General features: G+C 39.7%; 1 protein-coding gene across 2 annotated transcripts in view; it reads right to left on the reverse strand.

The window, feature by feature from the left end:
• Positions 1-110: 110 nt before the first annotated feature.
• LOC110530497 (corticotropin-releasing hormone receptor 2) overlaps positions 111-15,200 on the reverse strand; it is a 68,760-nt gene continuing 53,670 nt past the window's right edge. For both annotated transcript variants that reach the window (XM_021613636.3, XM_021613637.3), the window contains 6 exons: positions 12,464-12,524; positions 9,698-9,770; positions 9,300-9,385; positions 4,819-4,954; positions 3,939-3,980; positions 111-3,304 (listed from right to left, as the gene is read on the reverse strand). In XM_021613636.3, coding sequence (XP_021469311.2) covers positions 3,164-3,304; positions 3,939-3,980; positions 4,819-4,954; positions 9,300-9,385; positions 9,698-9,770; positions 12,464-12,524 — 539 coding nt within the window. In that variant the 3' untranslated portion in view covers positions 111-3,163. The remainder of the gene's footprint in view (positions 3,305-3,938; positions 3,981-4,818; positions 4,955-9,299; positions 9,386-9,697; positions 9,771-12,463; positions 12,525-15,200) is intronic.

Consider the following 15,200-nt stretch of genomic DNA (forward strand, 5'->3'; position numbering starts at 1 on the left):
CAATCCCTTCTCCTCATTGTCTCCTCAGTGAATACTGTTTATTGAATAAGTATGAATATGTCTGGAAATTCTGGACAAGATTGCAGGTAGCAGACAGTACAAACCAGAGAGAGTTGAATAGAATATTTATTTCAAATCTGAAGGTTGATTTTATCACATGTACTTTTATAAATGCATATCGATCATACACCGTACAACATTTACTGTAGAAACACAGTTTTTCTTCTTTCCACAAAAACACACTTTTCTGTTTTTCTAAAAGGCAACGTTGGTGTTTCAACATACAGCCAAAATTCCTGTACATTAATAAGTTATTAAATCGAGAATACATCAGAGAATGGTGAAGCTGTACAAAATATGAAAAATAAATGATTTGGTCAGAGAAAGTGCACTGACAACAAGTAAACATATTCAGGTAAACGTGTCTGTTATCTTTGGTGAATTTGTCATTTTGAATAAACTATTCATTATATATTCATAAAATAATATAAAAATTGCAACAAAAAAATCTCCATTTTCATGTTTCAATCAAAGAAGAATGTTGGGGGTGATTTCGCTTGGTGAGTTTTAACTTTCATAGGAGTATTGTAATATGTACTGTATGTGCAGAATTGTAATGAATTCAATAGACTAAAAACATAATGGAAAGTACAATTTAAGCTGCACAAGAAGAGATTGTGAGATGATGAAGTAAAATGTTATTAAAATATTCATACCTTTCTATGATTGCTTTGGATGGTCCTAGGTATTCATGTAACCTGAATGCTCTGAATGTTCTTAATGAATTACTTTCACTCCAATAGTATAATAGAAAAAAACATATTTACGTCATAACATTTGTACAATTACTAATTACAATATACAACAAACTTTAAAAGAGTTTATGTACATTACAACGAAACATTTTGGTTATACATGTTTTATCGCACTCTTTGATGATATATTCTTATTTTTAGACCTTCTCAAACTAGAACCCCTAAATCTGAGTAAAACTTCTCCAAAATAAACATTCAACTTGGAGGCACCTCCCAAACATAAATAACAAAATGATGTTCAACCAACAGTGTTTAGTGGTTTAGGACCAGAAAATAGCAAAATATTGACCGTTATTTACGTATTTATATAGATCTCGGGACTGTTTGCTTGAATACTTTGATTCAAGAGATTTCTTGTGCATATGGACTTAGTCACAACTATGAAAATATACATTTTGTATGAAAATATCACAGAGAACTGCTACATAGACAACTGTTCCAGAAAATTAGGCCTAGAGCAATCAAGGGATGTAAACTCTAATGGTCATGACAGGTCAATCATGTTCACAGCAATTATCAAACGATACCTTCCCCTACAAGCAATTTTAGACCATTTGTCAAGTAATTTTAATTAACTTTGTACAACATAAATGTGGTTAGAGTACAATTTCAATTGCAAGAGAATGTGTAAAGCAATAATTACTTCTGATGTAGTCACAGCCATATCTAAGCCCTTTTCACAACAGCAAACCTCAACAGATGTGATATTGTTTTATTGGAACGGTCTTCCTTACTACTCCAAACATAACAAAAATAATGAGAAAGATTGTTGCCATAATCATTATCTTCATGGCAACTAGTCAGGTAACAAGCATGTATCATTGATACCAAAGAAGTTTGCTTTTGAACCCAAATCAGAGAAATACCTCCACACCAGATTAGTGAGTTTGTCCCCAACATGCCATCTATTTACACAATTTCTACAATTCCAAATCCCAAGTTAATTCCATGGGTGCATGAGTTCTACTGTTCTATTTCCCAGAACTGCTTACTGAAGCTTGAATAACCAGGCTTGCCTAAGTGCCTGGAACTTGTATGGCACTGCAATGGGCCTGGAGGGAGAGGTGGATAACACCCATGCAGGTCAGATGGTCGGTCAGTCACTACCGGGGCAGGTCTTGGCATGTTGACCTGAGCAGGGCAAAGCATTAAGGAAGCCAAATGGAACTCTAACTCATCAGGCTCTATCTCTCTCTGGCTCCTGGACACAACAGCTTAGCATTGCCAATGATTAAGTGCAGCACATTGGGATTTGAAAGAGAGAAAATAATTCAATAATTTTAATACATTAAAATGATTTAATGTACTGTACCTTAAAATGTATCTTGACTTGGGACAGCTGTGGCATTATGCGGACTGAAATAAGGGTCTGCGACACTAAAATAGTGTTTGTGTTTAGTTTTTGAAATAAGTGTCATATAAATGTATCTGAATCACAGTCCCATCTCCATTATTTGCATTAGATAATGGATATAATCTGAACTCGAACCCAGTGAAAGATAGCTTTGATTTATTTAGAGTAGCCTTAGGGTTTTTTATACAGAAGTGAGAAAAACACATCATTGACGTTATGCTGTTCAAAAGAGTTTGAGAGTGATTGGCAAGGAACAATCGGAAAATAAATTAGCCTTAAGACATTTATACAAATGAAAAGCTCTTAGGGTGACATTTTGACAACTCATAAAAGTAGTGCTGATGACAAACCAAAGAGTATCACTTCCTTATTTAACAGTATAATTACATCTCTCTAATCTCATCTCAAACTTGGTGTGCAACAGACACAGAATGCAATTGCATCCCGTGCCCGCACTGTTAAAGCACAATCCTGCTTAAATGATCTCTGCCCTCTCATAGATATCAAATAATGAAGGGTTATGGATATAAATACCACTAGTACAGTACAGTGCTGGGAGTGATTAGGGTCTCTTTTGACACTAACACTGATTTTGTTTTGCCTCATCAGCATCCAGCACGGGGCCTTGAAAGGTCAACCTTCCTGACCTATTAAAATATAATCTGATGTACTATAGTATGATAACAGCTCTTGATGCAATGGCAGTACAACTTAGACTCTGCAATTACTTCACAATGTTCATTTGGAGAGGCAACCTTGCCCATCTGTTTTGAATGGTCCTGACTTCTGTGTTACGTCCTAGGACGTCATGTTACGGTATTATAATCTGGAAATCCTAATGGTCTCTTTCTCAAAGTGCTCTGTCTCTGTCTTTATGCAGAAGGGAAAATAAATAAAGCAAATGGACAACATTTATGGAGAGATGCCTTAAGACAAGTGTCTTCCCTAGAAAAGGGACGTTTCCAAAGGCGACCTTTGAACTTGGTGATCTAGGTCAAACAGCTGTGGTCTGTTTTATACTGTGGAAGCTGATCCTGGTGGGTGACGTGGGGATGGACATGGCATGTGCCACACGCACTCTCAGGGCATGGTTGTCCTGCCAACGATGCCATCTTTTCCTGGCGGCTGAGCGCACCTGGAAGATTACAATGAAATACTGTATTAGTGGTGGGCAGCCAGTGTTTCTTTGTCCTTCCTACAGTATACTACATCTATCCCCACACAAAGCATCTAGGACACACAATATGTAGGACACAGGAAATCCCTTTAACTTAAATTGACATTTGAATAACCGCCAAGAAAAAATCTTTACAAAACAGTACAGAACAATAAATGTCAGATACATGAGGATTCACGTCAAATAGTTTCCAAGGTAGCCACTGTAGACTTCAAACAATTTGTATTTGTTTTGTGTGTATACCAATAACAGCTTCTTAAAGGAAGTGGAGAACAACAGTAGCAGCAGCAGCAGGAGGGAGTCACATTTTTCCAGATTACAGAATGACTCATGACCTTTTTTATGGCACTTAATGACTTTCAACAATCATGCATCACTAAAGTAAGGGGGAAATATGGGGGAAATAGGTCTAGAAAAATAAAGAGCATCTACAGTAATGTATGTTCAAACATAGCCTGCAGGGTAAGGATGGCGTTCCATGATAGAGGTGAAATAAGGGTCTCAGGACTAGAAGGCTACTGCCTCTCAGACCTTTACATAGCGATCTGACACACGGCAATGCCCACACATGATAAGATCATTGTTGACTCACTTCGCCATTTAGAAAGCAGTAGAATACTGAAACAAAGAACCCCTGGAAAGCAAGACAGGACACTGTTAGAATGTATAGTACAGAATGTATTTACAATCTGTTTTCATTGAGCCATCTTTATAAATTAACTAAAATAAGGATGCACAGTATTGGACAATATCAGCTATTGGTCAGATATTTTATAGTGTTTAGTGTCCAGATAATCCGACTTCCACTCAAGGTATGCTAGTAATAGGCATTTGTTTCAGAATTAAAATGTGATTAATGTAAACAAAATGCTGCTTTCTGAGAAGTGGAAGATTACATTTTCTTCCCAATTGAGTTAATTTTACAAAGTGCATAGAAATAACAACAAAGTAATTGAATAATTCACAAACTTGTTTACCTTTCCCATTTCAATTATACAGTATACAGAGCAATAATAGGAATATTAAATCAGGATTGAACAACCTCTCATAACATTTGTATAAGAATAGTCTAAAACTGTTATAAAATGGACCCTTATCCTATCCTATACACATCCCTTCACTCAGCACCATTAACAAAGTACCTTCTCCACACCCCCTCAGCCTTGCATTGTGGAGGGAAGATTTACACTGAAAATACCCACTGTGCACAACTCACGCCCACATACATGTCTCTACAAATATTCTCCTGACAGCTCAGAACACTTAAAGCAGCCAGGGCCAGGTTCACAAAGCCTTACAATAGTAGCCTACAAATAGTCCTTCTTCCACAGGCTATAAAACCTATAACACCTTCAATTAACAGTATATTAAAGCTACAAAGATAATGACACAGATTTATAAAGGTTCAGGGTTTTTGTGTTCTTGGGAAAAGAGGGGCACAACTTGGAAAATAACAGACTCCATGATCTTACCTGAAATGATTGTAGAAATGAATTGAAATAAATAAAAACTATTTGCGAGATGTCGTCCTCTCCGGGATTAACAAAAAATAGCATGTAGGTGATCCCCAGCAGAGGCAGTAACACTAATGTCGCTTTGACCGCTTTTCTGTGAAGGAAATAACAGAAAAACATCAGTACTCCCATTTACTGTACAATAGTTACAAAAGTAACTGGGGAAAGTGGTAGCTTGTTTCAATGTACGTCAATACAAAAAAGCATTGAAAGACCCAAAAAGTTTCCTTTCCATCTATTTTTGTAGATTGCTTGCTTTTAATCATTACCACAATCTGTTTACAAAAGACCCCAAATAATGAATGTCAGAGATACACATTCTGAGTAAGTATGATTAGAACCCCATCCCACAAGACTACTGACATTGTTGACAATGTTGCCCAAGGCTTGCCTCCAGCAGGTTGAGGAGGGAATGGAGCTTATTTCTTAGGGTTTTGCGGTAGAAATTACATAACAAAAAGCACTTATCAAAATAAAGCTGAATTAAATTATGCAAGGATTGTTCTACCATTCTAGATGAAAGAACCGCATTGAGAAGAAATACATTTAAAGTGAAAAGCCGTGGTGTCAACAACTTGATACCAGAACAAAAGTCGGACATTATAAGCCCATTTGAGTATCTGGTTGCAAATGGCGTTATTCATTTTATCGAAATATGATGGGATTTCAGCTAATCTACCTAAGCAGTGAAGCAGTTGATGGCCCAGGTTACACCTCAAATAGCACATTACATATTGTATCTAAGGATATAAATCCACTGGGAACCCAATGACAGCAATGTCAGCATAGGAGTAAAATAAGCCATACCCTTTTCTTTAGGACAGAGGTCTGCAGATGTTGCTGGGATTTGAGATTTCCCCCTTTGAGCTCTCAAATAATCCACCATGAAAAAGAGCTTAAATGTGAATTTGAGGACGATGCAAGTTGTTCTATGAATATGATATGCAAGGTTATTAGACACTGTGCAACATCAGCACTTCATTTCTATTGAAAATGTGTGTGATTGTGTGTGTGTGTGTGTGTGTGTGTGTGTGTGTGTGTGTGTGTGTGGGTAAATGTGTGTGTGTGGCCATATATTCATAGGAATGTTATGTAATGGTGCGTGCAAGTTAAGTACATATTGAAGGGCTTCATCCATAATAAAGCAGATGACTGTTTCATCACTTTGTTGAGTAGAAGGGAGTTTAAATGCTCCGTCAATTTCTCCATAAAATGTGAATGTTGAGCAGTCTCGCATCACAATATATACAATGTATTACGAGTAAGGAGGAAGAGCACATTAGGATAAAGCTTATTTTACAGACCACCTATAGAGCAAACAAACAGTGAGTGGACATTCCAATGTTAACTATGAATTAGAGTAGCCATTGGTACACTATATATAGAAAATTATGTGGACACCACTTCAAATTTGTGGAAGTGGAAACATCTAGGAGCCACGAAGTGGTAGGCCACACAAGCTGACAGAACAAGACCGCTGAGTGTAGTGTGCAAAAGTCGTCTGTCCTCGGTTGCAACACTCACTAAATCAAATCAAATCAGTTTATTTGTTACGTGCGCCGAATACAACAGTGAAAACGGAGTTCCAAACTGTCTCTAGAAGCAATGTCAGCACAAGAACTGTTCGTCGGAAGCTTAATTGAAACGTGTTTTCATGACCGAGCAGCTGCACACAAGCCTAAGATCACCAATGCACAATGCCAAGCATCGGCTGGAGTGGTGTAAAGCTCATCACCATTGGACTCTGGAGCAGTGGAAATGCATTCTCTGGAGTGAGGAATTACGCTTCACCAACTGGCAGCTGGCAGACGGATCTGGGTTTGGCGGATGCTAGGAGAATGCTACCTGCCCGAATGCATAGTGCCAAGTTTGGTGGAGGAAGAATAATGGTCTAGGGCTGTTTTTCATGGTTTGGGCTAGGACCCTTATTTCCAGTGAAGGGAAATCTTAAAGCTACAGCATACAATGACATTCTAGACGATTCTGTGGTTCCAACCTTGTGGCAACAGTTTAGGGAAGGCCCTTTCCTGTTTCAGAATGACAATACCCCTGTGAACAAAGCGAGGTCCATACAGAAATGGTTTGTCGAAATCGGCGTGAAAGAACTTGACTGGCCTGCACCGAGCCCTGACCTCAGCCCCATCGAACACCTTTGGGATGAATTGGAATGTCGACTGCAAACCAGGCCTAATAGCCCAACATCAGTGCCTGATCTCACAATGCTCTTGTGGCTGAATGGAAGCAAGTCCCCGCAGCAACGTTCCAACATATAGTGGAAAGCCTTCCCAGAAGAGTGGAGGCTGTTGTAGCAGCAAAGGGGGGACCAACTCCATATTAATGCCCATGATTTTGGAATGAGATGTTTGACGAACAGACTTTTGGTCATGTAGTGTACTTCCTGTAAGTGATTGGATTAGGTTGTGTTTTTATCCTCCCCTGACGGTCTTCAATGCACCAGCATCAGAGGGAAAAACAAAATGGAACCTAGACAAGTAGGTTATGTGGTGATAATATTCTTGGAAAAAACAGTCCACTCTCTACCATTCAGTCACATATCATGTCTGTCAAAATTATAGGAAATTCTGTTCCTTTTAGCAAAATTTCACTTCTGGATGGCTTGAAATTTGCAGTGGTGTAAATTACTTAAGTACTACTTAAGTAGGTTTTTTTGGGTATCTGTACATTACTTTACTATTCATATATCCAGCTTTTACTTTCCCTTCACTACATTCCTAAAGAAAATAATGTACTTTTTACTCCATAAATTTTCCCTGACACCCAAAAGTACTCGTTACATTTTGAATGCTTAGCAGGACAGGAAAATGGTCCAATTCACGCACTTACCAAGAGAACATCCCTGATCATCAAATCCAAGCAAATTAAATTTGATTTGTCAAATGCACCGAATACAACAGGTTACCTTACAGTGAAATGCTTGCTTACAAGCCTTTAATCAAGAATGCAGTTTTTAGAAAATAAGTAAAAGATAAGAATAACAAATCATTAAAGAGCAGCGTCCGACAAGCGTCGGAGCCAGTGTAGTGTGATTCGATCTTAGTCCTGTATTGACGCTTTGCCTTTTTGATGGTTCGTCGGAGAGCAGAGCGGGATTTCTTATAAGCTTCCGGGTTAGAGTCTCGCTCCTTGAAAGCGGCAGCTCTACCCATTAGCTCAGTGCTAATGTTGCCTGTAATCCATGGCTTCTGGTTGAGGTATGTATGTACAGTCACTGTGGGGACGACGTCCTCGATGCACTTATTGATAAATCCAGTGACTTATGTGGTGTATTCCTCAATGTCATCGGAAGAATCCCGGAACATATTCCAGTCTGTGCTAGCAAAACAGTCCTGTAGTTTAGCATCTGCTTCATCTGACCACTTTTTTATAGAGTCACTGGGGCTTCCTGCTTTCATTTTCGCTTGTAAGCAGGAATCAGGAGGATAGAATTATGTTCAGATTTGCCAAATGGAGGGCGAGGGAGAGATTTGTATGAGTCTATGTGTGTGGAGTAAAGGTGGTGTAGATTTTTTCCCTCTGGTTGCACATTTAACATGCTGATAGAAATGAGGTAAAATGGATTTAAGTTTCCCTGCATTAAAGTCCCCGGCCACTAGGAGTGCCGCCTCTGGATGAACGTTTTCCTCCGTTTGCTTATGCCGGTATACAGCTCATTGAGTACGGTTTTAGTGCCAGCATTGGTCTGTGGTAGTCTGTAGACAGCTACAAAAATTACAGATGAAAACTCTAGGTAGATAGCGTGGTGTACAGCTTATCATGAGATACTCATGATTAGCTCATCGAGCAAAAAGAGTTAGATATCGTGAACCAGCTGTTGTTTACATATATGCATAGGCCCCCCCCTCCTGCCGATAGAGTGTATAACCCGCCAGCTGTATGTTCTTAATATCGCTGTTCAGCCACGACTCGGTGAAACATAAGATATTACCGTTTTTAATGTCCCGTTAGTAGGATATACGTGCTTTCAGTTCGTCCCATTGACATCCCTACTGCCTCTGAACTGGCGGACTCACTAAACATAAACGCTTGTAAACTATGTTTGTGTGTTGTTGTGTAGCCCTGGCTATCCGTAAAAAAAAATAAAACAATAAAATTGTGCAGTCTGGTTTGCTAAATATAATCAATTTGAAATAATTTATACTTTTGCTTTTGATACTTAAGTATGTTTTTGCAATTACATTTACTTTTGATACTTAAGTATATTTAAAACCAAATAGTTTTAGACTTTTACTCAAGTAGTATTTTACTGGTTGACTCACTTTTACTTGAGTCATTTTCCATTAAGGTATCTTTACTTTTACTTAAGTATGCAGAATCTCATCTAAATATTTTATCAAAGATAGGAAATGGGGGTCAAGTAAAGGTGGCATAATATGGCATGAGATATTCCAAATAACAACCCCACGGGAGAAGTGACTCACCTGTACTGTACGGTTTCTGATGTGGTAGAAGCTCTCAGCTTGGTCATGAGAATTCTTACTATGTTGAAGAGGAAAACGAAGTTTATCTAGCAGAGAATACAGATGGAAAACTTTAATTATGAGTTCATTATGTAGAACATGATGTTTTAGTAATGAAAAAACAACAACTGAGGAACTGAAATGTGTTGTTGCATTAGAGCAGCTTATTTAAAAAAAAAATATTTAATTTAACCTTTATTTAACTAGGCAAGTCAGTTAAGAACAAATTCATATTTACAAGGATGGCCTATCCCGGCCAAACATGGGCCAATTGTGCGCCGCTCTATGGGACTCCCAATCACAGCCAGATGTGAGGCAGCCTGGATTTGAACCAGGGACTGCAGTGACTTGTTACTTACCAAAAGAACAAGGATGACCGGCCCTTGATAAATGTAGTCAATATACTTTCCAGGTTCTTTCCCAAACCAGCATCTGTTGACAAACATTAAATAAATGGCTTTGCTTTCAAAATGTAGCATATTAACCATTTGTATCAATCTAACCTGAGTGTACAAAACGTTAGGAACACCTTCCTAATATTGAGTTGCACCCCCCTTTGTCCTCAGAACAGCCCCAATTCGTTGAGGCATTGACTTGACAAGGTGTCAAAAGCATTCCACAAGGCTGCTGGCCCATGTTGACTCCAATGCCTCCCACAGTTGTGTCAAATTGGCTGGATGCCTTTCGGGTGGTGGACCATTCTTGATACACACGGGAAACTGTTGGCCATGAAAAACCCAGCAGCGTTGAAGTTCTTGAGACACTCAAATCGGTGTGCCTGGCACCTACTACAATACCCTGTTCAAAGACACATCTTTTGTCTTGTCCATTCACCCTCTGAATGGCACACATACACAATCCATGTCTCAATTGTCTCAAGGCTTAAATATGCTTATTTAACCTGTCTCCTCCCCTTCATATACACAATCTAGAGCCATAATCCTTATGCTTAATTCTGCATATCTAAGCATAACTCTTGAGCTGTCTGGTGCTAAAATCTGGGTAAAAGATTGAAAGGAATGTGAGTCTTATTCAGTACATATAGTAATTGCTTGCTTTTCTGAAGTCTACTAACCTTGCCAGCAGGCAAGCCGGCTACGATAGTTAGACAAGCTAGCTATCTAACTTGATTGATAACCTGAAATGGCTTCTTGGTGGCTAGTTATGAGGTTGGGAGATTGGGAACCTATCTAGGCTAGCTAAAGCCAACTTCATAAAATTGCTAGGTGGCTTGTAGTATTATAGAAACATTATTTTATATACTTATATATAAAAGCATTCTTCCTCTCTCTCACGCACATTTACTTTGTCACATGGAACTCTGACCAATCAGCTCGACTTTAAATGTGGCTAGGTTACTCGTGGGCATGGTTTTGCACCAAGTTTGGCTTGGATAAAAATGACGTGCCCATGTGCCCCCTTTGGCCATGACGCCTCTGTTCCAGAGTACCCAAGTCAGAAAATGCTACTATGAATGAAAGTAAATTTGATCTGAATGAATTGGAGAGTGAATGTTGACTCTTCATTTTCCGAGAAGTACCTTTATAATAGCAGCATAGACCTCAAAGTCAAAACTATAAAACAGGACCACTAACTAATGAACTGACATCTGACTTTCTTGTATTAAAAAGGACAGAAATAACCATTTCAAATACACTTATCTATCAAATAACTTTAGATAATATGAATTATCCTCTTGTAAATGCTACAGCAAATGCCTCTGTGACACCTACAATACAGTAAATTGCTGAATCACCATGAATCAGTATTAGTAGTTTCCCCACCATACATAAAGGATTTAAATAAATCTTGTTAGGGTTAGGGGGCAGTATTCGGAAGTTTGGATGACTGAGGTGCCCAAAGTAAACTACTTGCTACTCAGGCCCAGAAGCTAGAATATGCACATGGTAGTGTTGGATAGAAAACACTCTAAAGTTTCTAAAACTGTTAAAATTATGTCTGTGAGTATAACAGAACTGATTTGGCAGGTGGAAACCCGAGGACACATTTTTTTCTGTTGACCTGTCAGCCAATTCAAAGGTTAAGCTATTGAAAACAAAGACTTCCGCCTCCCAAATTGCAGTTCCTATGGCTTCCACTAGATGTCAACAGTCTTTATACATGGTTTCAGGCTTGTATTCTGAAAAACCAACGAGGAATAGTTGTTTATCCTCAGGAAGTCCAAAGGCAAAACTAGTGTCATTGCGCACGTGACCGAGGGAGCAAGCTGAGTTCTTTACCTTTCCAATTGAAAATAGTTCACTCCGTATGAAATATTATCATTTATTTAGATATTAGACTACCTAATAATGAATAGGAAATGTTGTTTGATTTGTTTGGAGGCACTAAAGGACTATTTGAGATATAAAGAAGGAATTTATTGAACAAAACAACCATCCATTGTGTTCCTGGGACTCTTGTGATTGCGATCAGAGGAAGATCTTCAAAGGTAAGTGACTTATTTTGTCGCTATTTGGGATTTTGTGACGCCTGTGATTGTTAGGATAATATGCTGTTGTGGGGCGCTGACCTCAGATAATTGAATGATGTGCTTTCGCTGTAAAGGCTTTTTGAAATCCGATGAGACGTTTAGATTGCCAAGATTCTAAGCTAAAGAATCATGTATGACACTTGTATTATCATGAATATTTAATATTGGGTTTATTTTTATATTTGGCGCTCTGCAATTTCAGGGGATGTTGTCGAGGTGGGTTGCTAGCGGAACACCTACGCCAGAAAGGCGTAATTACTACACTGTACCACAAAGGATATAAGACATCATTCAAAAAGAGGAACCTTGTGGTCCAATTCTTTAAAAAAAAAAAAACTTTGTTAATAATTGTTTTGAGTTTCATCTGCCGTGAACTGTTTTTGCTAACAATAGTTTTGGCCATGGTGTGATTTTGAATAGTGTTACCAATACTGTTACCAAAAACCAGAAAGTCGTAATTACTACACTGTACCACAAAGGATATAAGACATCATCATTCTGAAACGTGATACGTATAGGTTTCTATGCACTCCATCAAAGGTCATCAAATACAACAAAATGTCTACAACACAAACTACTTACTATAAAATGCTTGAGATTCCACTGTTGTTGTTAATTAGAAATGTGCACTTACTGTTCATTTTCATTGTAAAGCTTCCCAATGGCCCAAGCAACAATTATAGGACATGGAATGCCTGAAAGAAAGATATATATTTTTAACTTATTGGCAATAAACATCACATCTAAAAGTATTGAAGACTACAACGTCTGAGTGATAGTGTTAATATCATTAGGGAGTAGGGACATGCTCTAAATTAGAATCAGGCTGCTGTGTTTAGCAGCTATTACAGAGATTAAATCAAGGGAATCCATTGAGGCCAGTTGGATCCGTCCAGTTCTACTTTGATCTGGCTTAAGAACTTCTTATCTTCTTGGTCTCTAGTGTTGGACAAATGAAGTTAAAGCTATTCCACTTTTTACATTCAGCGGTTAAAGAAAAATAAAAAAGATGCCAGAAATGAATCTTAAGTTGATCTCAGATCGATTGTCTGGGGCCAAGTTAACCTCCCCTTTCATGTAAGAAAGTCATGGCCATCATGCTTTTAGGGATTGTGGATTATTTTGTTTATTTATTAAACTGTGAGTTCCAGACCCGTTCCAGACTCGTTGCTTAGGGGGTCCGGGGTCTTCCCTGGGATCATTTATATGTAGGACGGAGAAGCTCAGTTCTGGGGACTTTTTAAAAGGACATTCTACTCAAAATTCATGATAAAAAAAGTATGCTGAAACCATCTAATATATAATTTCCACCTCCAGAAATGGGCCCAATAACATATTGGTAAAATGTATGTAAAAATTATTTGTAGCCAATGCATATCATCAGATGTGTTATTAGCAATAAGCATTATGTCCTATAGCCCAACTGCTGCAGCATAGGGGCATTTTTTCGTTTCTATTACAAAGTATGTCATTGTCCCTTTAAGATGTAATTTCCCCTTTAAGAGCTCTATTGTGCAGCTGGACCTGAACCATGCTTGAAACTCAGTTGTAAAACTGCATTTGTAAAATGATGTCACACGCGCAATTGAAGGAGTAGAGAAATAAATGTGGTAGCGATGGAAAACTGGGATCCCCCTCTTTTTTAGCAAAATACGTTTGCCAAAACTGCTTTCAAAAGTGTTTCCCTGTAATTCCATTAAGAATTGTTGTGCGTTGACTGCTTGTCAGAATACATGTTTTCCTCATATGTCTTTCCCAACTTGAATGCGCCCCTGAGAGGACAAGAATGTCTTGCTCCCAGGCAGACTAAATAAATTTTTTGCCCGCTTTGAGGACAATACAGTGCCACTGACATGGCCCGCAACCAAAATATGCAGACTCTCCTTCACTGCAGCCGACGTGAGTAAAACGTTTAAACGTGTTAACCCTCGCAAGGCTGCAGGCCCAGACGGCATCCCCAGCCGCGTCCTCAGAGCATGCGCAGACCAGCTGGCTGGTGTGTTTACGGACATATTCAATCAATCCTTATCAAAGTCTGCTGTTCCCACATGCTTCAAGATGGCCACCATTGTTCCTGTTCCCAAGAAAGCTAAGGTAACTGCGCTAAACGACTACCGCCCCATAGCACTCACTTCCGTCATCATGAAGTGCTTTGAGAGACTAGTCAAGGACCATATCACCTCCACCCTACCTGACACCCTACACCCACTCCAATTTGCTTACCGCCCAAATAGGTCCACAGACGATGCAATCTCAACCACACTGCACACTGCCCTAACCCATCTGGACAAGAGGAATACCTATGTGAGAATGCTGTTCATCGACTACAGCTCAGCATTTAACACCATAGTACCCTCCAAACTCGTCATCAAGCTCGAGACCCTGGATCTCGACCCCGCCTTGTGCAACTGGGTACTGGACTTCCTGACGGGCCGCCCCCAGGTGGTGAGGGTAGGTAACAACATATCCACCCCGCTGATCCTCAACACTGGGGCCCCACAAGGGTGCGTTCTGAGCCCTCTCCTGTACTCCCTGTTCACCCACGACTGCGTGGCCATGCACGCCTCCAACTCAATCATCAAGTTTGCGGACGACACTACAGTGGTAGGCTTGATTACCAACAACGACGAGACGACCTACAGGGAGGAGGTGAGGGCCGTCGGAGTGTGGTGTCAGGAAAATAACCTCACACTCAACGTCAACAAAACTAAGGAGATGATTGTGGACTTCAGGAAACAGCAGAGGGAGCACCCCCCTATCCACATCGATGGGACAGTAGTGGAGAGGGTAGTAAGTTTTAAGTTCCTCGGCGTACACATCACAGACAAACTGAATTGGTCCACCCACACAGACAGCATTGTGAAGAAGGCGCAGCAGCGCCTCTTCAACCTCAGGAGGCTGAAGAAATTCAGCTTGTCACCAAAAGCACTCACAAACTTCTACAGATGCACAATCGAGAGCATCCTGTCGGGCTGACAACTGCTCCACTCACAACCGTAAGGCTCTCCAGAGGGTAGTGAGGTCTGCACAACGTATCACCGGGGACAAACTACCCGCCCTCCAGGACACCTACACCACACGATGTCACAGAAAGGCCATAAAGATCATCAAGGACAACAACCACCCGAGCCACTGCCTGTTCACGCCGCTATCATCCAGAAGGCGAGGTCAGTACAGGTGCATCAAAGCAGGGACCGGGAGACTGAAAAACAGCTTCTATCTCAAGGCCAACAGACTGTTAAACACCCACCACTAACATTGAGTGGCTGCTGCCAACACACTGACTCAACTCCAGCCACTTTAATAATGGGAATTGATGGAAATTGAGGTAAAATATATCACTAGCCACTTTAAATAATGCTACTTAATAT

This window comes from Oncorhynchus mykiss, chromosome 8 (assembly GCF_057628025.1).
Source record: "Oncorhynchus mykiss isolate SJ-2025 chromosome 8, ASM5762802v1, whole genome shotgun sequence".
Lineage (NCBI taxonomy): Eukaryota > Metazoa > Chordata > Actinopteri > Salmoniformes > Salmonidae > Oncorhynchus > Oncorhynchus mykiss.